At 45.4% G+C, this 26,043-nt stretch overlaps 1 protein-coding gene across 4 annotated transcripts in view; it reads right to left on the bottom strand.

Moving 5' to 3' along the window:
- Positions 1-26,043, bottom strand: part of LOC116588700 (runt-related transcription factor 2) — a 224,251-nt gene that overhangs the window by 70,724 nt on the left and 127,484 nt on the right. The window contains exon 6 of one of the 4 annotated variants that reach the window (XM_032340147.1): positions 7,762-8,102. The exons of the other annotated variants lie outside the window; for them this stretch is intronic. Coding sequence (XP_032196038.1) covers positions 8,086-8,102 — 17 coding nt within the window. The 3' untranslated portion in view covers positions 7,762-8,085. Of the gene's footprint in view, positions 1-7,761; positions 8,103-26,043 lie in introns of those variants that run through there. 4 annotated transcript variants of the gene reach the window in all.

The raw sequence follows: 26,043 nt of genomic DNA, 5'->3' as shown, positions 1-26,043 counted from the left end.
CAGAAATAACTTTGCTTCCAACTCTCTTTTCCTCTTAAAATGACCTCTTTTCCCCAGCCCAGGCTCTCTTTGCTTCCTCTCTGTAGTAATAAATACCTTTCACTCAATGCTAGCTCGTACTAAAAGCACTGTGCTTGCTGAGTGCTCCCTTCTGCAGTGTTCTGTTCAGAGAAGAAGAAATCGGGACCCAGGGACATTAGGTGGCTTGCCCCAAATCTCTTGGCCCATAGTGGGCAGAAGACAATTTGGACACGAGCCTGTCTGAGACCAAAGTCAGTGCCTCTGACCACACCCTCCTCCCCACATACACACACACACTGAGAGCTCTATAGGCCAGGGTGGTCAGTAAAGTCAGAGTTGGTGCTCAAAGGCCTGGCCATCATCCACCAAATTCACCAGAACTCAGAGCCACTTGGCCAACTCTGGTGGGAGCAGTTTCTGCTCGAATTGGAAGTCCCCACAGGCTTTGCAATCAAACTAAGCTTCAGTGTCCTCATCTGTAAAACGGGATGATAGTATGTCCTTCCTAGGGTTATGGACGAAAAACCGAGTAACACAGGGAAGAAACACTTACTATGGGGTCAGGCATAGTGTCAGAGCTCCGTAACATGGCCATTTCATCATTAATAGTATTAGCATCAGAAATATAAGCACCAGCCACTTCCTCACTCCTTCTGCGAATTCTCTCAGTGCCCTGTGCCAGTCGCTGAGGTACACGGGTGAGCCAAAGCAAGAGCACTGCTGTCAGTTGATTGGTCCATTCTCTTCCCAGGTAGAAGTTCTGCTGTGGAAAGCAAGTAGCCATTGGAAGGCTGCCTGAAGTTATGGCATCATCAGAGAGTGATATCCAAGTGCCTTTAAGATGTGACAGCTTAAAGTGTTCATTGCTCTTCAAGCAGCTTGGAATACTGGAACAGAGCTTAGGATCCCCTGTTGCATGGACGGGAGACGTGGTGAGAGAAGGGATCAAGCCTTACTGGGCTCTTTCCAGGTGTTAGGCACAATGCTCTCAAGGTCTCCTCATGTATGAAATGCCTCTAACTCATGATGCAGGAAACGCCTTGAGGCAGCACCTAAGATGCTCTTGGACATCATGAAGCCATAGCAGTAAACAACATTGACTCACCATGCCAGGGAAGAAACAGCCCTGCGGTGCCAGACTCTAGTTCTAGAGACAAATCACTAGGGTTCCCATCTTGTCTGTACCCCCAGCAAGCTGCGCGCTTTCAGCAAGTGATTTAGTATCTCTCAGCCCTGGTGCCTTCAGCTGGAAAAGGCATGTAAATAACAGGAGAACCTGTCTCATCTGATTGTGGAGGTGTTGGTGGCAATACACAGAAGGAGGGAATCAACAAATTATACCCATTACTGCTGTCCTTTGGCAGTCTTCTTCATTACATCAAGAAGAAAGAAAGTCTTAGTAGGGTGTACTGGTAAACCTACTAATGGCTAGTCTGCCCTTTAGCAAAAGGAGAGAAACCTCAGGCCCAGAGAATTCCACAGGTAGTAGTACCGAGCTATGATTTAACAACACTGTTTTGTTTTCACTGTGGGGTGCGCATGTGTGATTGGCTTGCAGTTGTGACACATGATACTGGTTTTCCATCTCTGATAGTAACAGAAAGCTTCCCTGTAAAGCAAACACTTCAATAAGAAAGAAACTCAACTGCAGTTCAAATACGAGGAAGTAATAGGACAGGTGGCAGGTGAATACAGCAACCATCTTGATGTGGCCTTCCAATGACCGAAGTTTGGGAAATGATGACACAGTAGCACCCATGTCCTGGCTTCCAGCCTCCAGTCAGAGATGAGGCCCCCGAAGCTAAAGAGCAGGAGACCCAAGTTCTGAACATAGTTCTATCACTCCCCAGCACCTCTGCCTTCTCTTAGGACATGCTATCCACACCTGCTCCAGCCACCCATTATTCAGATACTCCCAAGACACCACCATGCTTCAGCCATCCTCCTCCTAATAGGTGGTGCACCTCTGCTGTGGTGGTGACATCTAGGCTTAAGGAGAAGCCCCCCTGCCGTGGGCAAGATCAGGCTGTTGCTTTAGTCTTCTTCTTTTTTTTTTTTTTAAGATTTTATTTATTTATTTGATAGAGATCACAAGTAGGCAAAGAGGCAGAGAGAGAGAGTGAGAGGGAAACAGGCTCCCTGCTGAGCAGAGAGCCTGACTCAGGACTCGATCCCAGGACCCTGGAATCATGACCTGAGCCAAAGGCAGCGGCTTAACCCCCTGAGCCACCCAGTCACCCAAGTCTTCTTAAAACACATCTACAGACTGTCTCTGGGTGTGGTCTGCTTTTGTACAGGGCTCACGTCACTCCCAGGCATCCGTTCCAACTACTTCCTTCCTTAGATGGCAGTTGGGGCACCTTGCTGTAGCTCCTCCCATTCCAACCACACATCCGAAACAGATGAGCATCTCATGAAGGGGGAGAGGCCAAAGCCACATGAAGGATTCTGCTTCTACTGTGGCTCTGATTTCTGTGTCTCACATCAGAGAAAGGGGGGCTCCATGCAGACACTGGATAAATGGTGTTCTTTAGCACAGCCATGGTGGTGGGTCTAAGAAGCTGGTGAAATAGGGATCCTGGGGGATATGAGTTGGGAAGAGATGAGAGTCACAGAATTTGAGATGTAGAAGCTTCCTAAAACCATACAGCTTCACTATTCTGCTTCACACCCAAGGGGGGATGGACCTGAAGAGGTTATTTGACTTGCCCAAGGTCACGTGCATCCCGATCAGAGCACTACCGTGTTTTCCTTTGGGCTTCTGAACCCAATTTGACCTTGGGCCTCATTGAAAATTCTTGCCATGTCTTCTTTCTCCGATGGATAATTTAAAATAGAAATAATAATAAATATAACACCTCGTTGTATATGTGTAGCACCTTTCTTCCAATAAATGGCGTTCTTTCAGCTTGCCCACCCACACTGCACAGAGCGGAAGTGTTTCCACTGTGGACTCTGACACTGGTTATTGACTGGAGCCTAGCCTCTAGCCCACACACGTACCCCTATCAAAGCTATAGCTCAGGGGACAGGGCTCAAGTCCTACAGGGAGATCTGTTATTAGCTACTTCAGGAAAGTGTTTAAAAAAAAAAAAAAAGCCCTCACACGTAATATATATGAGAAATATGTTTAGAAAACTTAATTTCTAACCGTTTTTAAAATCAACTATTTTCCTTTCAACCGTCTAATTCTTTGTTTCTCCATGGAAGAACAGGCCCTTTTGTGTTTTTGGTAGTAATCGTTGTTGTACTCATAGTAGTAGTAACAGAAGAGTGGCAAGAACAGTAATGGCCATCATTTTGTAAGCTTCTGCATAGAAGTATACCCAGTATCTTATTTAATCCTCACAAAAATCTTAATGATGGAAGTATTACTACTTCACCAGTGAAACAAACTAAAACCCAAAGCCTTTTCTTTCTGACAATAGGACAAACTAGATTTTCATAGAATTCCTAAGTGAACTAGATAAAATATGAAAAACATTTTTCTAATGTGTAACAGATTTGGCTAGAAAGTGAAGTAATTACTTGGGCCCCAGAAATGATCAGAAAGCCCAAATCCAGAGCAGCCATTAAGTGTTTGAATCAGCATTTCCCACAAAAGGGACAAAACCCAAAGCCCACGGTGAATAAAAGGTCTAAGTGGGGACCCCATAAATGAAGCCAAGAATAATGAAGGGCAACACTCTCAGTGAGTGAACTAAAAAAAGGCTTATGCCACAAGAACAGTAAGATAAAGATACAAGCCCAGCTTGGCCTTGGCTCTGAGTGGAACAGCAAAAGAAAAAGAAAAAAATACTCACAGTCCACTTCTAATTTCAGATCTGGACTTTCATGGGTTTGGAGTCTGAATATACACAACTGTTATGGCTGAAAGAAAATTCTGAAGATTTGGTTTAAATTGGTTCTACTTAATAATAGCATCAGGCACCTGGCAGAAGCAAATTCTAGTCTTCTCTGGCAGAAAATATATTTAAATGGGACCTCAAAATGAATTATTACACAATGAGTTACAAGGAAACTTGAACTTCTTTTTTTTTTTTTTGAATCACTAAATGCACAAGAAAATCAGCCACCCTGAGTGAGAGTCAACTGAAACAAGAAACTCTAGAATCAGATCTACAGAGACCACAGATACCAGAACTAATCAAACACAGAATATGATATTAGTATAATTAATAGGTTTTAAAAAATCAGACAAGGTTGAAAGCATAGCAAAGAAGAAAAGAGATTATCATAACTGGCCAGGTCTAAAAAATGACTAACTAGAAACTAGAAATGAAAAACATTGAAATTCGAATTTCAATGATGAGGCTAAAAGGGAAAACTGCTGAACTGGGATATTGAAGAGATTGCACAAACTTGTAGTAGAGAAGGAAATAGCAATGGACAATGTGAAAATATTCAACAAACCCAGAAAATAGGGTGAGAGGATTCTATAGGAAACAATAAAGAAAACAGAAGGTAGCAACATTAAAACTAATAATGGCTAAGCATTCTCCAGAATTAATGAAAGACATCAGTGCATGGATTAAAGAATGCCCAGAGAATCCCAAACAGAATGAGTAAAAAGCCATTCCTAAACATATCATAGTGAGACTGCAGAACAACAAAAACAAAGAGATCTTAAAAGCAATCAGAGAGAATGAGCAGACTGTCTGGAAAATGACAAGCTGACAGCTGAGTTCTCAAGAACGGCAAGGAAAATCAAATGCATTAATGTCAACCAACTGATATTAAATAGCTAGTAATCTAGAATTCTAAACAAGGAAAGCTATCTTTCAAAAATGGAGGGGGTGACAAATAAGGAATCTCAAACTATCACAGAGAATTTACTACCAGAACACTCTCATTGTAGGGACTTCTAAAGGACATGTATTTTAGGGGGGAAAAAAAAAACGATTTCAGAAGGTAGGACTGAAAAAATGTAGGAGGATCAGTACACAAATATTTAATTTAAGGTAAACATGATTAAGTAGAAATGGAAATTGATAGTATAAAATGAAATCAAGAGAGTTTTGAAAAACCAAGGATTCTTTGGGTTTTAAAAAATCAATGGAAGGGGTGTCTAGGTGGTACACCTCAAAGGTCCGGCATCCAACTCTTGGCTTCTGCTCAGGTCATGATCTTGGGGTGCTAAGATCAAGCCCTGCATCATGCTCCACACTCAGTGTGGAGTCTGCTTGAGATTCTCACTCTCCCTCTGCCACTCTTTCCAACCCTGCATGCTCTCTTTCTCCTTCCCAAATAAATAAATAAATCTTTCTTAAAAATCAAGAGAATATTAAAATCTGGACCACTGTATATAAAATTTGGCAGTGAATAATCATAATTTGAAAGTTCTTTGCTTTTTTATTGTTCAGAAAGAGCTTAAATACATTGATGAACTTTTAATTCTATTATGCTAAATATACATACAAAAATTTCCAGAGTGACCCCTAAAAGAACTGGAATGCAGAGAAAATACTGAAATTGGGGGTGGGGGGACAAAACCAAGCAATTCAAAACAAGGAAGCAAAGAAGAAAAAAAGCAAAGAATATGGAAAAATCTGGATGAATATTACTAGAAAGTGCAAAATAAGTAGTAAGAAATGAATCCAAATAGTTCAGTTATTACAAATAGTGTAAATGGGTTAAAATCTCCAGTTAAAAGGCAGACTATCAGAGGAGAGCATGACCTGGAGGGAGTAGTTGGTCTGAATTGAAGAGGAGTAGAAATAAGGTTTGAAGGGTAACCCCAGCAGCACTGTGGCACATAGAATTTTGAAACGTTTGCTGAGGCATTTTATTTTGACTTGACAAGCTATGCTAGTGAAAAGTGTGGGGTAGGAGTCTGTTATTTTTTAATATGAATTCTATTATGATTTGAATGAATTTTTGCTTAGCATATGCATGGATTTTATTGAGAAACATTTTAAAGTTAAGAGGAATAAATTTCAAAATAAATAACAATCCTCTAGTTTGAAGATAAATAGAAAACAAAAAAGTTGGTTATCTTCCTTTATACACTCCTGTATTGTTTGAATTTGGAATCATAAGGGCAATTTTTGTGATTAAAAAAACTCAAAAATAGGCAACGGGGTACTGCAGAATTTTGCGTCAATAGGGATCTCAGAATAGAACATTGTTTGGAAAGGAGACTTCAAGGTGAATTGAAGGATCAGGAGACAAAGACTAGAATCAGAAAAGTAAGTTGGAACAACTAAAATGATTGTCTGAACCAATGTAATAAGTGTGGGATGGAAGGAAAGGACAAACCCAAAAGGAAAGAAGTGATAGAATTTGTTTACTGTTCTTGTTCCTGCAGGTCCAGAGAAGTAAGAGCAATTGAGTACTTAAAGATGAAGGAAGAGGCAAAAATTACTTAATGAATGGTGATGATAATGCCTATTCTAGTCTGTTCCTGCAGAGGATTCATTTCCAGCCTGAGCCAGCTTCAGGGAATCTCTGATTGAGAAAGAAAAAGACTCAACTCATTGGGCATTCAGAAAGGTTATACAGAATAGAGAGCCTTCCTTGATAGCTTCCCTTGAAGGGAGTTGACATAGCAAAAGAGGAAATACCACTATGGCCTTCAGAGCCTCAAAAACACAAGCCAATTTGCTTAGAATGCAAAAAATAAACAAAACCCCTCATTTGCATGTTCTCCCAGGACCCTCCCTAATCCCAGTCCACAACACTAGATGATCTGTAATGACTGTGACATTTTAAATATGATGTTAGAAGGGAGAGGGCATATCAACCATACCATGGGCACTTGCATGGGGCTGGCAGGTGCACCCTCTGTGCCCTAGACCAGGATGCTTCTGCAGCCATGTTTCCAGTGCTTAGCCCCAAAAGGCAAGGAACCAATTCCCTGGAAATGGAGGCACTTTCCTCATCAATGTTGGTGTCTCCAGATGGTTTCCAAGTTGGCCATTTCCCAGGCCTTCTAGAACTCCAACTGTGTGACATGAGCACCTTAGCTCACCTCTCTGAGCCCTAACTTCCTCATTTATAAACTGGTGATGGTAACGACAGACTTCTAAAGGGTTGTTATGAGGGCTGAATGAGATGATGATACAGAAAATTACTTGACACAGTGTGTGGCCCATGTACGTACTTAATACTTATTTTTTAAAATTAATTTTTTAAACAGAGGATACAGGGAGGGAGGAAGTAAGGGGAGGAAGACGAAAGGACAAACCATAATCATGCAAGACAGGTGCCCTCCTCCAAGGCTGGGACAGCAGAACTGGCATACCAAGCAGGGTACCACTGTGGCATCCCTGGCCAACATGTTAGATCCTGAGACTTGTGGCCTTTTGTACATTGCCCAGAATTCTTTCTGAGTAGCTAACCTTGCCCTTGAGCTTCATCCTCTGCTTCCTGTGAGCATTTCCTGAAGTCTGAGCTCTAAGAAGGGACAGTGGTGTGCACAAAGAAACGTGGCCTTCGTTGGCCTTGCTGGTTATAGGTATAATGGTGCGTCATAGACTGAAGCTTGGGTACCAGCCCTATCTTCCACCACAAAGCTCTTCCACTCCAGTGGTGTTAGCCCACTCCCACCTTGGCTCTCACCCCTAGTAAGTAAAGTCGTTTTAGAGAACATCATACATGGAGTCAAGACATGGAAGGAGTCCTTTATTTTCCCCGAAGATGGTTTGTTCTTTTGATAATCTACAGCTTTATTACACTATATTTTATTTTATTAATGCCAATAGTAGATTGTGTTTTCTCATGACGAAATTTCTCCTCCCCACCACCCCTGCCACCTCCCACTTTAGACTTTGGCTATAAATAGGAGTTTCTTTGTTCTGTCTCCTCTGGGCAATAATTGGAAACATAAACTGGGAAACACCCTCATGTCTTTCCATGTCTCTTGGTTGTTTCTCCCCAAGCAGACAGTTGCACAAACAAACAGCTGCTTTGTTTGTGTTTTCTCTGCAGTCACAATTTCTTCCACTAAATGTTTATGCATCCCAGCATCTCAAGAATTTCAGGACCAAGATGGATGGTATGTTAATATTCGTTTGAACATGTGCACTTAATGTGCTTGGTTAATTGGAGTAATTAGTAGTCTTTTCATTCCAAGGCCGTTGCTGAAATTAAAACAGGGCGGTTATTTCTTTTAATGGACTAACTGAAGAATTTTAATTTTGAAAGTGAATCACGACACACAGACATGAAATTCTGCTCTGGGACAGAGGAAGAAGGGACACACATTCTGAGGACCTGGGGGTCTTTGGAGAGTTCCCAGTCCCATTTAGACCCCCCATATTTCCATCTGTTGGTAATCACAATGCCCAAGGTGATACAATTTATCACCCAAACCATGGCACTTTCAAGAATGAAATGGGGTCCCATTACTGATGTCATAGGGACAACAGCTCTAAACAGGGACTGTCCCAGGCAAACCAGGAATATGGTCACTCAACCTCACATGTGTCCAGCTCCTTCCATGGGATATTCACTGTTTGATTATATCTGCTTCTCACCCTCAACCACAAGGCAATGGATCATTCCCACTGAAGAGATCAAGTGACTGAGGCTGAAAAGCTAAGCAACTCACCCCAGGCCTGCCGGGCATGAATAAAGCCATGTTCAACCCCATCCACCACATGGACCCAACATTCTTCTGGCCAGCCAGGAATGACCACAGGGGTAAGTGGTAGCAAGTGAGCATGTGTGGCGGAACAAGAAGCTGGAATGGGAACAGAAGTGTGACAGAGGGAAAAATGGCATGAAGGAGCAGGCAGGATGTCCTGGCAGGGAAGGCTCAGAGGTAATGGCTTGGGCTTCTGAAAGCAGCTGACCTTCTCAAGGGGCCTCAAAGAAGCTCTGATTATAAAGGCAACAGCTGTTGTGACCATATTTTCTAGAAGATAATTTTTGACAAATTCCTGCACTGAAAGTGTTAGCCACATGGCAGCATGGTCTGTGGGCTGTCACGGTCACTCTGCATGTCCCCCCTCATCTGCGACGCATCTACCAGGCAGTTCTGATTCTCTCCTTCCTCCCTGCTGCTTCTCCTCACCTCCCACCACTCCTTCTCCCCTCATCGTCCCTGATCAGCAAAGGCAAACGTACCCTGCTCTGCTTAACCAATTCCCTCTGATACTGGCATTTCTATCTTTACAATTTGGCGGCCCTGTGAAGTTTCCCTTTGTACGCATGTTTCCCTGTTCCTGTGTTCCCAATATTCAGGTATCATCACTCAATAACCATTTGACAGCAGTAATGCTTTTCATATGGAAAGAATTGTTTTTTTATTGATGGCAAATGTTGCGATGAACTTTCATGCCCACTTGGAGCCAGAGGGGCTTTTTATTGGGTGAACCACACTAAGATGTGGTTCCAAGAAATGTCTTTGGAGTGTGGACTGAGATGTACTTTTGGGAACAGGTCTTATGGATGGGGGGAGGGCAGGGAGCCTTTCCCTTTATCAAAATCTCATCAATCAAAACATATAATAGCAACATTATTAATAATCGTACAGTTGCCTCGCACTTGGTATTTTTCCAAGCACTTCCCTGGAACTCTAAAATGAAGGGAAGGCGGCTATTATTATTTCCACGTTACAAGTTAAGCAACATTGTAACAGGACTGACTGGTCCCTTGAGCCAGGAGTCAGTTGATAAACAGCTAAGTGTCCCAGGATACTTTGAGCAGGTGGAAAATCTATCCTGAGCATCACAGATGCTCTCAGAAGATCAGGAGACCTTCCCAGGCTAAATTCTCAAAGTCCTCTATGCTTAGTCCAAATATAAGAGCACAGCCATGATGTCCAGGTAAGGTGCTCCTTGTCTCAATGGCACTTGCAATGCAGTTAAACATCCTGACATCTAACCCAGAAGCAGTGGGAAACCATGGGTTATTTAACAACACATGCTGTTAGCTGCTGTTAGTATGATGTGGCAGACAGAATGTGAATGCCATGTATTTTTTTTAAAGATTTTATTTGAGAGATCGAGAGAGAGAGAACAAGCCGGTGTTGGGGCGGGGGAGGCAGAGGGAGAAGCAGACTCCCTGCTGAGCAGAGAGCCCAATGCGGGACTCGATCCCAGGACCCTGGGCAGATGCCCAACAGACTGAGCCGCCCAGGCGCCCCGTGAATGCCATGTGTTGACCATTCCAGGCAAGAGCCAGTCTCCACTGGACCTCACAAAAGAAGGGCAAACACTGAAACACGAAGGTGGTGATGCTATTGGGTCCTGTCCACATTAGCCAATGGACCACAGCCCAAACCTGCACCCCTCAGAAGCCAGCCTTGACACTGGCCTTGATAAAAGAAGAGGATTAGGGGACTTGGAAACCATCTAGGGCTACCAGCATCGCCATTTTATTACTATGGAAGCTGAAGCTGAAGGGACTGAAGGGACTTGCCCTCGTTAGCCTGGCTAGCCAGGGCAGAGCGGCGCGAAGAACCCAGGCCCTCACAGAGAATGTGGCTCTCCACTCCGCCTCCTGCATAGACTCGGGGGATTTTGTAACTCACCCTGCCTGATTTTTCCTCTTTTCTTCCTCCTTAACCTGTTGGCACTCCCTTATTCCTTGTCTGCAGCTGGTGCTCAGGGACTCACCAGGCTGAGTGAAGAGGAGAACGATTTCCTAGACATTTGGTTTCTCCATGCCCACTTCACCCTCCTGGCCATTTCCTTCACTCTGAGAAAACAAAGCTCCCTGAGCCGCAGGGCGTGCAAGGAATACCAGAGGTGGTGTGAACCCTAGCAGGCTGCCGTAGCTCACTGCGGAGGCTCGTGCTCAGGGTCCAGCCAGCACAGCTTGAGGGGTATGCTATGAGACGGGTCCTGATAGCTCAGCTTCAAGTCTGTCCTGGTCCCAGACATGCTGGGTTCCCTAGGACTGCATTGGGAGGAAAGGTGTTATTCTGTCTCTAGACCACCACCTTCCATTATTCATGGATGTCCCTCCCCAGCCCCACAGCCTCCTTGCTTGTGTTACTCCTCAGCTCTTAGTGCAACATTTGGATTCTTGGGAGCTCAGATCTTTTGTCCGTTATGATCTAATGCTCCCTGGCTCATGTTTCAAGGGATGTTTCCCCGCTCACCCTTTTTGTCTTTCTCTACTTCTTCGTCTGCTCTTTCTGCATTGCTTGGCTTATGAAATGTCGTATTTCATTCTAAGTCAAATGCAGCTCCTCTATCAATTCTACTACAGTCCCAGAATATCAAAGAGAGGCTCTAGACTATGATTAGCATCTATAGACTCTAGGATTATAGGAAATTCTGGCCAACGACTCTCTAGCGATTTACCGATGCTACGGGCAATGTTTTTAATGTATATTTCTTAGTTTATATTTCACTTTGCAAACAAAGCAACTCAGAGGGACTTTTCTTTCCCAACTTCCCCAGTATGACTGGAGAAATCAACCATCGGGCACTACCACTGTCACCATTCAATTAATGAGGAATCCAGAGCCACCAGCTGGCACAGTGATGGCAAATAAAGCCCCAGTTTCATAGTTGTTAGAGTCTCAGCTGTTGGACTGGAGGCACAGTTCCACCCACTCCTCTGTCCTTTCAGCACCTGTCACATGTGGGTCTTCCTCAATCCACCTTTTCCAGTCTGGATCCTCCCAAGTTCTCCCAAGGAGGATAGCTTTAGGGTTGTTTCTTTGTATTCCCATGGCTGTTGCTCTTCCCGTGGGAGATTTCATGAATTAAGTACCTATCCTGCTCCGGAAACCATGCTAGACACTTTGTATCTTCACATGTATCTTCACACACTCTTGCACATTAGCTCACTTAATCTTCACCGTGACCTTACACAGGAGATAGGAACACTGAGCTCAAAGAGTGTCATGATTACCCAAGGTCAATGAGGGATCCAAATCCCAATCCCCTCGTTTCAACACCTCTCCACGATGCTATCAAGTTTTCTCGGGGAAATGATTTTGGCAAATGGCCTTGACCAAGCACAAGAACTTTTACCATAAGCCAGGTTTTCTCCTCTACCACTGCCTTAGCTCCTTCTTTTTCATCATACTGCTAAAGCTTACAATCAGGCCTCTCCTTTCAGGAACACAGACCTTGTGACCATTTGCAATGACAACCCAGCACATGCACTTCAATGAACAGAGACAGGCTGGCGTGGAATTATCAGAAACCTGAAACAACAAAGCCTCCAACTCCGGCAAAATAGCCCCAAAGCACCAGCTGCTCCCAAGGCTAGCCGAGAAAAAAGCATTTGTGGTTTCTACTTGCCCTCAGAAAGTATGAGGGGACCAGGATCTCTAGAGATCCCATAGAAAAGGTGCCCAGGCACTTTGCAGAGATGGAAAGAAAATTCGTGGTGGAGACAGCCCACCCCAGCCCGTGAGAGCCCACTGTGGACACAACTCTCGTTTTAGTGATGTCATACTGGTAGCTTGAACTTGGCCATGGTGGAAGTGTTCATACTCAAACTAAAACAGTATCCCCACCCACTGCATCACTTTCTATCCCACCCCCCTTTTTCTTTTATTTACACAAAACTCTTGTCCTACCTGGTCTTAATGTTATCTATTTTATTTCAGGTTTGCTGGTCATCTGTCTTGGTTACTACCTCCAGCATCTAGAACAGTGGATGGTAAATATTTTAAATTATATTTAAAAATGAGTGAAAAACTAACTGTTGTTCATATGCTAATCTGACACACATCATACTTGACCAGGTATTGTTGGTTACCTTGTTGGTTTTTTTTAAAGATTTTATTTATTTCAGAGAGGGAGAGCAGGGGTGGTGCGGGGGTGCAGAAGGAGAGAGAGAATCTCAAGCAGACTCCCAACTAAGCACGGAGCCCAACAAAGGGCTTGATCTCATAACCCTGAGACTGTAACCTGAGCCAAAACCAAGAGTCAGACATTCAACCAACTGAACCCCCAGCACCCCTGTTGGTTATCTTTCTATGTAGATCTATCTTCCATCTCACCTAGTTCTGGAAAGTTACTTTTTTTAATTGATTCTCTTTTATTTACCACTTGTCTAAGTGACAGTAAACATAATCATTCTCATTATAAACTAATTTAAAAAGGTAATTTTCCAATTAATAAATATGCACCAGTGTAAACTGTTCTCATGGTAAAATAATTATAGAAGCTGCCAACAACTTTGGAAAGAAAACAAAGGTATTTGTTAGTGGCAAGACCTAATGAAAAATCTGATGGTCCAAACAAGAAAAACTGACAAGCACCCTTCTCCCCACAAGAACCCTGGTAAATTAGTTTTGACTTAATAATTTTGCCTGAGGATAATTTCAGGCGTCATATGCTCAAATTCTCCCTGTGGAAAGCATACAATGAGAAAACCTGTGTTGAAATTTTGGCTCTACCATCTACTGTTTATAGAACCTTCGCCAAGTTGCTTGACCTTTCTGAACCTTTGTTACTTCACCTGTCACGTCATTATCTACCATACTTTGCAAGGCTGCTGCGTTAAATGAGAGTAAGAACAGGAGGGCAGTTTGTAAACTATAAAGTACCATAAAAATATGACCTATTATTTTACCTCTGAAAAAGATTTGGGATAAATCAATGCCTCGAGTACCACTGAAAGTATTAATAAAGCTGACAATGGTGCCAGGTATAAAAAAATGTGGCTCTTCCTCTACGTAGTCTCTCAAGCAGTACTGTGCAGAATTGTCCACAGTGATTCAAATACCCTACCCCTCTGCCATCTAACACAGAAGCCATTAGCCACCCGTGGTTATTGAGTGCTTGAAATATGGCTAGCATGTCTGGGGAACTGCATTTTACATTTATTTAATTTTGTTTCATTTTATTTAAACAGTCAAGTGTGGCTGGGGGCTACCCTATTGGACAGCACAGCTCTAAGGCATTTCTTCAAATCCATTTTGTAGAACACTCCCTCTTGGCCCTAACTGTGAAGGGATTGGGTTTTGCAAGCATCAAGAAGCCTGCTGATAGAAACCTCATGGTTTCCAGCACAGGAGAAAGTGTGGAATGGAGTGAAGACTGGAGGACAACAAGAGACGAGGAAGGCTTCCTCGCCTCGTGACCATGCTGATTTTGGAAAAGCAAACAGGCCCTGTCCTTTTGGGGATTCCAGTGTGCCTTCTTATTTGCTGTGTGACCTTAGAAAAGATATTTAACTTCTCTGAGCCTCAGTCTTTTAATTGTAAAGTAGGAACCATAATGCCTACTTCACAGGATTATGGCAAGGATGAAATGAGAGAGGTTCGTCATCCAAAGTGACTAACACTGTTGCCAGCCCAGAGCAAAACTCTGAACTGTCGGGAGCACAAGCAAATGGGGGAGAGGTGGGAAAGTGTGCTGATTCGCATTTCTGGCCTCAGACCATACCATGGTTGGGTTGCCAGGCGTGAGCGGGGCATCACTGGAGCTCTGCTCAGCCTCCAGCAGCCCCGGGCTGGCACGCACCCAGCCTCCCTCCCTTCATTCAGGCCTCCTGAATGCCCTGACCTCACCCAGCATTTTGCTCTGAAGATCTCTGAGGGCTTCAAAGACTCCTCTTTGGACTCAATACAAACGATGTTCCTCCTGGATATGTACACAGGTGGGGGGAAGGCTGGAGGGTGAGGCCCAACCACCTCTTAAAGGAGGGCTACAACTCCCTTTGCTCAGCTCTGGGGGGCAGATTTTCCCCGCACGGACGTTTCCTCTGCTGTCAGTGGGGAAAAAAATAAAAATGCAAAGTCTAGTTCATTGCCACACTGGCCCCCAAGTGAAGGCTTCAGTGTCCCCTGGGACAGTCCCCTCCAGTTAAAACGCAGGTGCTCTTGTCCCACGGCCCTGGTGTGGCAGAAGAAAATGTTAAGCAAACTGCTTAAAAAGCATACTTTCCCAGGATTAGGCAAGATGATCCCATGTTTCATCAAGTGTCCCAATCTCACTTCTTAGACCGCCTTTCTTTTCCAGAAATGGCACCCAAATCCTTTAAATGGTGGGAAGTCAGCCTCCAGAAAGCACTATCCCCAGATGGGAGGGCTTAACAACATGGCTGCCTATTCTTTGACCTTCATCCCCAAGGGTGGGGCCCCCTCCTTGAAGCTGGGTGGGCTCTTGAACACTTTGACCAATAGAAGATGGTGAAGGTGACGCTATGTGACCTCTGAGGCTCTGTTGACAGAGGCCAGGCAGCCCCCACCAGGTCAGTGGGGACCCTTGTTCTCTGAGCCCAGCACCCAAGCTAGAAGCCTAACTACCCCAAGGCCGGCATGCTAGAGACCCACACAGATGTCCCCCAGGAGACAATCCCAGTGAAGACCATCCAGGCATCTGGCCTGGATGACAGAACAGAGACACCCCAGCCTTTCGAGCCTTCCCAGCAGAGGCCACACACATCTGCAGTGGAGACCTGCTGTATCCGCTCTGCACAATCCGTGAGCATAATCAAATGTTGCTCCCTTGCACCGCTGGGTTTGGGGGTGATGTTGCTCGGTAATAGAGGATGGGGCTCCAGTTCTGTGTTCCCCAGAGCCCCAAGCCTCCTGACTGCCCAGCTCCAGGAAATTGAACTCCACAGACCGAAATGTCACGACTCTGATCTTTACAATAACTTTTTTAAGTGGAAAAAAATTGATAGAGGAGCAAGGACTTACTAATGTGATTTCAGGAGATGGTTTTATTCAAAGAATTTTGCGTAGAACTTGTGCGCGGTGCGTTAGGTTTTTTGGCAGCTTTGTTGTTTGTTGTTGTTGTTTGTCCTGTTATGTTGTAATGTGCTGCTAGCATTTTCTGATCACCCCTATGTTCTTCAAGGTCATGTGTACTCTACCCAAGAATAAAGGCAAAAGTGGCCATTTTTAGTTGCACTGTGGCTGTGAGGAAAAGTTCTCTATGTCCTTGGAGGGGCTTGAACGTTGGTGGGGAGAAGGGAGAGCTCGGAGCAGACGGGGGGACAGAGGGACTCACAGACATGTTGCTTACACTTAGACGAGTCACTTTAACATTTCCAGGCCTCAGCTGGGTCATGCACAAATGGGATTCAATGATGTCTAGGATTCATTTTCTAACATTTTAGAGAGGAAGAAGTTTGTGCTTATTAAGTGTTTACCCTGTGGCAAGAAGCATGCTAGGCCTTCTATTTATTTTATTTAATCATCAAAAAAAATTTTCCTGACAACCAGCGTCCCCATTTTGTACATGAGGAAACCATGTCCATGGAGTTGTCAGAAGCTGGGAGGTGGAGGGGTGCAATTCCAGAATCCACAAGTCTCCCCCTCCAGGGAATGCTCACACCCCTCTATGCCCCCACAGTGCTTCCCACACCTTGTGCCCAGAGGCAGAGAGTCTGGTTCTTCAGTCTCTAATCCTCCCCAGTGCAGAGGGAGGGTCCCCACTGCATTCCTTTGTACTGTCATCAGCAGCTTCGATGTGGCAGGAAACAATACCCTCTTTCTCTGTTTTCCTGGAAGGGTGGCTCTTGGACCCTGCTGAATCTCAGTGGCAACCAGGGCTGCCCTCCCAGCCCGACTGCCCCCAGGTGCCCTGGGCAAGTCTGGAGGAATCCTGCCACCCAGCTCTCCCATGCAGATCTCGAAACTTGAGCTGGTATGAGCTTCTATTTTCCCTTTAACAAGAGTCCCTCAATTCCAGTATATTTGACATACACCTGACCCATCCCAGCACAGGAGAAGTGTGGATGAAGAGGGGTCTTCTTGTGTGGAGATGCCTCGCGCCCCCAAATCTCCTCTCAAACTCCTGGTACTGGTGCCTAAAATAACTGCCAAGGGTTGACAAAGGCCCACTGCCATTGGCCCTGTGAGGGACCATCAAGAACCGGGAAATCTAAGAGGGATGATTGCAGAGCAGATAGGATCACAAGCATCAAAGCCAGACAGGTTGTGCGTCAGCTACATGTGGTTGTTTGATGACAACTGAACATCTTTTGCCTCTTCTCCTCTTAAGAGCTGGGGGTCTTAAGACCCCTTGACTCTGGGATGGCCCCTGTGACTGGCTTTGACCAACAGAACACAATGGAAGCAACCCTGCCCATCCGCCCCCTAAGGCAGACCCTCAGTGACGCGCGGTTTCCACTTGTGTGCTTCTTCTAAGAGCTCGGGGAAGACTCTGCCTACCCTTGGACTGCCATGCTGTGAGGAAGCCCAAGCTACCCTCCAGAGCCGCTCTGTGGAGCCCCACCTGCTTTCCTTACCCACAGAACCAGGAGCAATAAAATGGCTGTTGTCTAAATCACTAAGTTGTGGCGCAGTTTGTTAGGCAGAGACAGATAACCAAAAGAGTATGACAGTTAGAGCACCGACCTCGTGGTGCACACAACAGAAGCTACCCCCACCTGCTGCCCTGCACAGCTGGGTCAGGACGAATGGTAAGGAGTCCTCATAAGGTAGGGGGCTCTGGGGTTTCAGAGACTATGAGAGTTGCACGAGTGAAAGGGCAGGGTGTGGGCAGAGAAAATTCTATAAGATCCTGTTACTCCACAGGCCTCTGGAAAAATGCCCCGAACACTGACAGGACTTCTCAATTATTCTCACTCTAGTCACCTGACTACAGAAAGTAAACCCTAAATCTGGCCCAAAGTAACCTACTACAAGTAGAAGATTTCTCCAAAGTCTTGTTTTAGCTTTATAACTCTTTTGAATTTGGTATTGAATTCCATAATTTATTCATCTGCATTTTTATCTCAAAATACATCAGAAAGCCTGGGTGGCTCAGTCAGGTAAGCATCTGCCTTTGGCTCAGGTCACGCCAGGTCCTGGGATTGAGCCCCATGTCCAGTTCCCTGCTCAGCAGGGTGTCTGCTTCTCCCTCTCTCTCTGCTCCTCCCCCTGCTCATGCTCTCTTTCTCTCTCTCAAATAAATAAATAAGATATTTTTTAAAAATGGTTGAAATTACTTACCAGTTAAATGACTTCACTTCACCCTACCCCAAACTCTTCAAGAAAATGAGACCTGGGACTCTGTGCAGCCCCAGAATACACAGACACCCTGAGGGAATATCAGGCTTACCCACCTGCTGAGGTTGAAGATTTGGGACTTTCCTTTCAGGATCTAGTCACACATCTTCAGTAGGCAGATCTGGCCCCTGAGTTCCCCCTCTTCTATCCCATTCTCTGCTGTGAGCTGCCCCTGTGGTCACAAGGGACCCAATCCTGGAGAGGATTGGCTTAAGTTTCAGTCTTCATTTGGAGGGAGACTGCGGGGTCTCCCTCCAAATGAAGGCTGAAAACTTAAGTCACATGACAATCTAGTTCTTCTATCTCTGACCCACGTTTCAGGTCGGCCTCTCACAGTGTTTGGAAAGCCTCCCGAAGCAATTCCAGCCTTGCCCAACATCCTCAAATGCTCCCAAAACTGCCTTTTTTTTTTCTTAGACAGACAATTCACACACGCGCGCGCACACTCACACACACATCTACACAGCCTGTGTAGATACGTTGACGCTTGGAAGCAAAATAGAGGAAAGCTTTTATTATTGTTTGCCATTTGAAAATGATTATCCTGCAGGATGATGTGGATTGAAGGAGACAGCTTGCAGTTAGCATCCCGGCAAGAGCTCCCTTTCTAGACCTGGGTGAGCCTCCACCACCTCCCAGCTTCCCGAGTGGGGACTGCCTGGTGCCAGACTTGGATGCCTACCAACACAAATTAAAGGAAGAAAATGCCTCCTAGACGGAGGCGGGCCGGGGGAGTGAGAATGCTGAGAATTTTAAAGGGATCATCACCTCAGCAGGAGACCGACACTCAGCCTCAGAGAGAACAGCTCCCCTAACAGATGCTCCAGTTCAGCGAGTCTCCGGTTCTGGGGACCCTGTGCTCCCAGACGCCCCGTCTCTCCTGTTCCCCGCCCCTCCCCACCAGAAACACTCTCCATCCTCCTCGCCTTTCCAGAAACACAGCCGAACCTTATTTAAAATCATGAAGCCCTAAAATGACGCTCTGTGGGAACCGAGCTAACCAACTTGTACTCAAACATGAACCTGGAGGTGGGGACAGGGAGCCACCGCTTAATGGGTACAAGGCTTCCGTCTGGGGTGATGACATGTAGCATTGTACAACACTGAGCGTGTGCAGAGAGGCCACGGATAGGGCCCTTTAAAATGGTTAATTTTATGTTATGTGAATTTCACCTTGATTCAAAGAAAGAAAAAAAAAAGCTTTCCCAAAAAAGGGTCAACACTTCCAGAATCCTGTCGACCAAACTACATTTGACACTGGACATTAGTCTCCTCATTTGCTGGTGGGAGGCTGTGCAAAAAGAAGGGGTTCTGTCTTGCGACGATTGTTCCAGCTCCCAGCAGGACAAGGATCTCAGATGGTCTGAGGACAGAGAGAAAGTAAGATCAGCAAGCTGCCCTGTAGGCTAAAATTAAGTGACCTTCCATGATCTGGACTTGGCAAGTGACTGAATTTCTCTTATGTCCCTCCTCTGTGAGCTCAAAATTGTCTTATGAGACTCCTGAGTGGAGCTTATAAAAGGGATTCTAATACTCTGGCCAAATCCAGGGAGCCATACATTTGAATCCTATAACTTCATTTCTTTCTCAGCCACCAGCTGGCAGTCTCCAGCAAGTCCCGACGTCAGGCAATGCCGGGTTTTCCTAATATACGATTTTAATCTTCAACAGCCCTTGCCAATTCAAAATAAAGAGAAGAGAGAATTCTGGGAGCATATGCCCTACAAATTTAAAAAGAAAATGAAAGTGGTCTCATCTTGTACTTCAACAAGTTGATTTGATATTTAGAAAATGATCCTTTGGGCCAAAAAATATTTTTACGTTGTGTGTCTCTATAAATAACTCCCACCCCCTTTTTAATAGAAAGCACATCGCTGGTGTCTAAAACCAAACGTGGTTTTGATTGAACCAGACTTACATTTCTATCTGAAGTTCATTTGCTAACAATAGAACTGGCTTTCCCATTTGCCAACATCAATGTTGACCTGTTTTCACCTAAATTTTATAGATGTCAGAAAAAGAAACTGTTCACTGCTCAGTGGCCTACCCTGGCCTTTTTCAGCCACACTTGCTTGCATTTTTGCAGCTCCTTTAAATTCCCCTTGTCACAAAAACTAACAATAAGGTCAAGTATTTCAGTAAGAAATATTGAATTATTATCCAACTTTGTCAAACAGCCAAGAGCCTGCGAAAGCTAACCACGAACTGGAGAAGAGAGAGGCTTAACCTCAGGCCTCCCGGCCCTGCCTTCATTGCACGGGGAAGGATTTTTGGCACCGGGGGGCACCGGGAGGACTGGGAGGAAGGGGGGAGGGCGGACGGGTGGAGTGGGAACTGGACGGCTCACAATCACGTCCAAGCTCCTGTCCCTCAGGAGGGTCTCGTTGCGCTTGTTTGCTGCTGCCGTGAGCCAGCTTTGATTTTTCTTGGAGAGGGCTCCAGGCACCCTAGCATCTCAGCCATGCCAACACCACGAGGCTGCTGACCTCTCCTGATCCCCCGGCCATATCCCTGTCCATCAAGGCTAATTTCTATGACAACATAAACTCCACTGTGTAGCCAATAAACCCAAACCCGATGGAAGCTGATGTGGCCAGGACGGAGAATGACAAACTGGCAAGATATCAGGGCTGGAAATAGAACTCGTTTTGCCAGCCAGGGGCTTGGGAGGGGTAGAGATGGATTTATGTGCATGTGCGTGTGTTTTATGTGTCCTAATAACCCTAATAAAGATTCCATTAATCAATAAACTGCCGCTTGCAGAGACGGAAATAAATGCTGGGCTCCTCAAGTGAGCTTCAGGTAGAACCAGAACTCTTCTACATTTCATTCTAACCTGTGGTGGTTGAGGACAGGAAGAACCCTCTGTTACCTCAAAGCGTCTGTCTGGAGAAGGTATTTGGCCAAGAGAAAGGGGGAGAGCAAGAGTGAGAGAGAGAGAGAAAGAGAGATTAAGAAAAGGAGGATTGGCTTTTAGATGGACAAGGAAGAGCAGCCTACAAGAAGGCAGCAGTGGCCCCCAGGATGGGATGTGAGGGATCTCAAAAAAGCTTCCCAAGGAAAGTTTCTGCCCTTCGAGCAGAGTATGTGGCTTTGGAAGTGAGGTTCAAGATTCCCTTGAAATGCAAATACACTGACTGCTCAAAGGTGAGGGTCAGGGCAAGTTCATTTATAAAAGGGGAGGTCCACAGTGCAGGGTTAGTTGGTGTGGCTATGGGGAGAGAGACAGGGCCAAGGGCTGGCCTCCAATGGAGATGGCTGGAGGTGTGGGTGGAGAAGACCGCAAGATCCTGCTTTAAAGTTTAGCATAGGGTCAGTCACAGGCCTAGCTCTCACTCCTTTCTTTGAGTATGTGACCATCCAGAGCATAAACTTAATCCCACCCATTTGTACTTGTCACCCTTCCCTATTGAATGCCAACGGGCCCTATGTACCAAAGTCACCCTCACTCATCCAGACTCCACTGCACATGGTCGTTGGTGGTGAATAAGCAGTTAGATAAAATGTACCTACACTCTGAAAGTTTGATATCTTATGCAGTCACTTCTCATCATTTTTTAAAGCTTTTTTAGTGGTGGACAGGCAAAGGGAGAGAGAGGGAGAGAATCCCAAGCAGACTCCACGTCCAACATGGAGCCCACGTAGGGCTCAATCTCACGACCTTGAGATCATGACCTGAGCAGAAACCAAGAGTCAGACGCTTAACCGAATGAGCCACGTTGAGCCCTCTCAACATTTTTATGACTCATACCCCACTGTGGCTCTGACACCACTCACCCCAAACCACGCCCCCCCACCAAATCTAACCTCTTTGAGAATCCCTCTTGCTCATCGTCAGGGTAGAAGTGTGATAGGGCATGCTAAGGAACACCACAGAGCCCAGGGGCACTGTCTCATTCTTTTTCTCTCTGGAGAACTGTCAGCGGGATCTCCATGGGGGGAGGGGGCGGTCTGCCTACTTCCAGGGTGGATGTGGGGCCAAAACCCGCAAGGCTGCAGACCCAGAAAGGCCAAGAATTACTCATCCTTCCAGATCAGCTCAAGTGTCATCTTCCTGCTTGGCCAGGAGTCACTACCTCCTTTTGGCGGGGGCGGGGGAGAGGGTGGGAAGCCAGACTTCCATTCACATCTCTACAGTGGCACCGCTCCATTCTACTGTCACTTAAGAGTTTATCTTTCTGTCTCTCTGAGAAGGTGGTGAGCTTCTTGAGGATAGGGATATGTCTCACTCATTTTCATTTCTATCATTTCCAATGGTTATTGCATGAATAAAAACGCAACCCCTCCCTGAAGATCAGATGACAGTTGCCGATGGTGAGGCAAAGCAACGATGCTCTCTCACCATTCTCTCCAGCAAGGGATGGAGTGAGGCCACCAGTTCTCCCTCCTCTCAGCCCTCCGCCTCCTCCTGCCCTGCACATGGCTTGTGCTGCCATCGCCTAACACAATATGGTTATGTCTACCCTGAATCAGGGGTCAGATGGTGAACCACTCAGTTTTGTCTGCTAACATGATACCAAGACCTGTGTGCACCATCATTTCCCCATTGGCATGGGATTTCCTTTTACAGCTTGCAAAGAGGAGAGAGGTCGGTTGTAGGGAACTCAATAAGCAAATAAAAGGTAAAATTGAGATGAAAATTCTCTCTTTCTTCAAGATTAGCTGCCATGCTTTCATTTGTTGAGAGGCCTCGGATACCATGTTAAGGAAGTCAAGAGTGTGGCCCCATCCCTACAGTCGGACCATGAAACAGCAAAGAGAAAGACCCTGACCACAACAAGGCCAGGACCTCCTTCCTTTACTTGTCTACTTGTCCACTAAAGGGATAGGTCATCTTTGTCCAGGAAGGAATGGCATGGATGTTCTTAGCCTTAATGTCCCACTCACCAAGTCAGGCCTGGTGTACAAATCTATTGTTTTTTTGTTTTTGAAATAATATATAACAGGTGTCTTTCAATATGGTTAGCTGGAGCATGGTATGGAATCAGTATGCTGGAAGTTTATTTACATGAGTATACGAAGTTTTTAACAGAATCAGCTTGCCTGAGTTTCTATCAAGTGAAAATCGGTTCATAAAAACTAGAAAAGTAATGAAGCATTGAGGCTTCATGAAGAGAATAAGGAAGACACTGACATCATAAACGAGCAAAGATTCTTCAGAGAATGAGGATGGGAGCTGCTCGGAAGTAGATGTTCAACACTTGGCTTCCCCTCTTCAATTTCAGGGTGACCTCGTGTAAGTGATCTGACCTCTCTGGGATTCCGTCTCCTCACCCTCTACAAAATGGTCACTTTTGCCAATTCTGTGAGAAACAATGGACCTCATTCTCTCTTAATGCTAGGCAGACTCTAGCTGCACCTCTTAAAACTGCTCATAATTTCTGTGTTCTAGAAACCACTCCTCATCTACAGGTAAGAGTTACTACATACTCTCTTAACATGCCATCTAGCAGGTAATATATTATTGTCCACTATTAAGGAGGAGGTCAAGAGAGGTTAAGTGGCCTGTTCAAGGTCACATATTTAGTCCGTAGGGGTTAAGGATCTGGAACCCAGATCTTTTTGCCACTCTCTGCTTCCCCCTTTCAAAACATACCTCAATCCCTCCACGCATGGTTGGCCGCGCGGCTGTTACGGCGAGGAAGAGAAAATGGAAGAGCGGCCCCTCTCCCTTTGCCTGTATGAAAATCACCCACTCTTTAAACACCAAGCCTCCCATATATTGTGGTGGAAATGAAAGGCTTGTATGACTAAATATAGATGCCAAGTGCCTTATAAATACGTTGAGTATTTTCGGAAATGAGAAATGGGAAATGAAATTGGCTATAAGCAGAAATCAAAACCATCTAAATTCTCTCTAGAAACCAATTGCTAACTTTTTAATCTCTATTGTTGGTAATCTGAAGCTCTCACGAATTTGCTTCCATAAAGAGGTCCTGACAAACCCCTCTTATTGGGAGGCATTAAATTAAACAAAGATGTCTTCCTATATGCTTTTTTTTTTTTTAAATAAAGGTTTTATTTATTTATTTGACAGAGAGAGTGATCACAAGTAGGCAGAGAGGCAGGCAGAGAGAGAGCAGGGGAAGTAGGCTCCCTGCTGAACAGAGAGCCTGATGTGGGGCTCAATCCCAGGACCCTGAGATCATGACCTGAGCTGAAAGCAGAGGCTTAACCCACAGAGCCACCCAAGCACCCCGTTCTGATATGCTTTTTAGTGGAGGGAGCCTTCCAGCCTATTGCTCTGCCCATTGTAGGGGTTCAATAAATATTTGCAAAAATGAAGCAGAGTGGCGACAGGGAGAGAGGTCACTTCTGTTCTCTGGGATTTCAATAAAATGGGATATCAAATTCATATCAGGTGAACTTAAGGAAATAGTCTGTAAAATGCTTTAAGAAAGTTGGAGAAGCCCCACCTATTCAGCAAAAGAGACTGAAGTAATCTAGGGCTGGGAGCAAGGATGCCCCCTTCCCAGGATCCTCCAGGCTGGACACGTGTGTGCAAAGCTTGGCACACATCAGCATCCTATCTCAGGCTGCAGCTGGGTTTCCACAAGCCTTGGGCCTCCGATCAGCTGTCTCCACTACACAGCATTGCCTCTTAGTGATGCCAGTTCAGATATGGGGCCCTCAGGGCTGCCCCTTTGTCAGGTGGTGAGACAGGCCCCTTTGTCAGGTGGTGAGACAGACCCCAAAGCCACTCCTGGAAAGGTAAGAGTTGATGCTGACAGAAATTTCTTGGCCTAGATCTTTCTCCCATTACGTGAGGCCAATACTGCCGATTTAAGTTCCATAATACCTTTTATCAGTAGCTCAGTCAGTTAAGTGTACACCTCTTGATTTTGGCTCAGGTCATGATCTCTGGGTTGTGAGATCAAGCCCCACACCAGGCTCCATGAGGTGTGTGGAACCTGCTTAAGATTCTCTCTCTCCCCTGTCCTCCCCCACTTATACTCTCCTGTGCTTTCTCTCTCTCTCTTAAAATTTACTCTCTCAAAGAGTGACATTTTTTAAACCGTTTAAATAATGGTTCTTTTAAAACGACTTTATTTATTTATTTGGAGGGTGGGCAGAGGGAGAGGGAGAAGCAGACTCCCTGCTGAACAAGGAGCCTGAGGCGGAGCTTCGTCTCCGGACCCCAAGATTATGACCCAAGCCAAAGGCGGATGCTTAACTGACTGAGCCACCTAAAATAATAGTTTCTAAAAAGTTATTCCACTTGGTGCTCCAGCTCTTTGGTGATTCACATGATCTGAAAATTTTATTTATGCTTTTTAATATAATTGTCTTAATTATGATGAGTAATAATAATGGGTACCATCTATCTATTATGTGCTAGGCATTTTCTTATCTCGTTAACTCATTTAATTCTCATTATTAGGATGATAACCGAGATGGCATGTCAAGTTTTAGCTTAGGAACGTAGTCTTTGGAATTGGGCAGATGGAGGCTTGAGTTTTCATAGTTGTATAACCCTGGGCCAGTCTGATTCTCGGTCTCCTCATCCGAAACAGAGGGATAAAAACAGTACTAACTTCTTCACAGGCTCCTGGGAAGTCTGACACAAGGCACGTGAAATACCAGTCAAAGCACCAGGCTTAAAGTCAAGTGTACAGTGTAAATTAAATATTGAGTCTTACTGTTATTACTTGATCCTGCCACCAGTACCAAATCCAACTTTTCCCCCAAAAGGAAATTAAAAGAATGGCCTTCAGTGCCATCCTAAGGGGGAAGGAGGTAAATAATCTGCTTCCATTCCTTTCTCCCCAGGATGTTCATCTCAGGGAGGCTGGGGCCAAGTGAACCTCGAGGACAGTTAGGGAAGAAGAAAACAGTGAGGAAGGGGGAGCTAGCATGCCCCTTTGTGAATCACAGGGGAGGGCTCAGGAGGGTGGTGTCAAGAGGCCAGGGGAGCAAAGGGACTTTCTAGAACTACAATGTGCCTGCCTCTCCACCTGCTCCCCGCAGCCCTTCCTTCTCTCTCCCTCACTCACCTGCAGGCCTGCAGGCAAGGCCCCAGAGAGAGATGGTCAGAGGGCTCTGTGTGGACCCCTCACTCAGGGCACCCCCGCTTTCTCACGGAAGCCACCTCAGGCCAGCCTCCTGAGGTGACCTGAGCGGCAGCAGTGCAAGGACTGGTC

The sequence above is a fragment of the Mustela erminea genome, chromosome 4 (assembly GCF_009829155.1).
Source record: "Mustela erminea isolate mMusErm1 chromosome 4, mMusErm1.Pri, whole genome shotgun sequence".
Lineage (NCBI taxonomy): Eukaryota > Metazoa > Chordata > Mammalia > Carnivora > Mustelidae > Mustela > Mustela erminea.
This window is presented reverse-complemented; position numbering and strand designations above follow the sequence as displayed.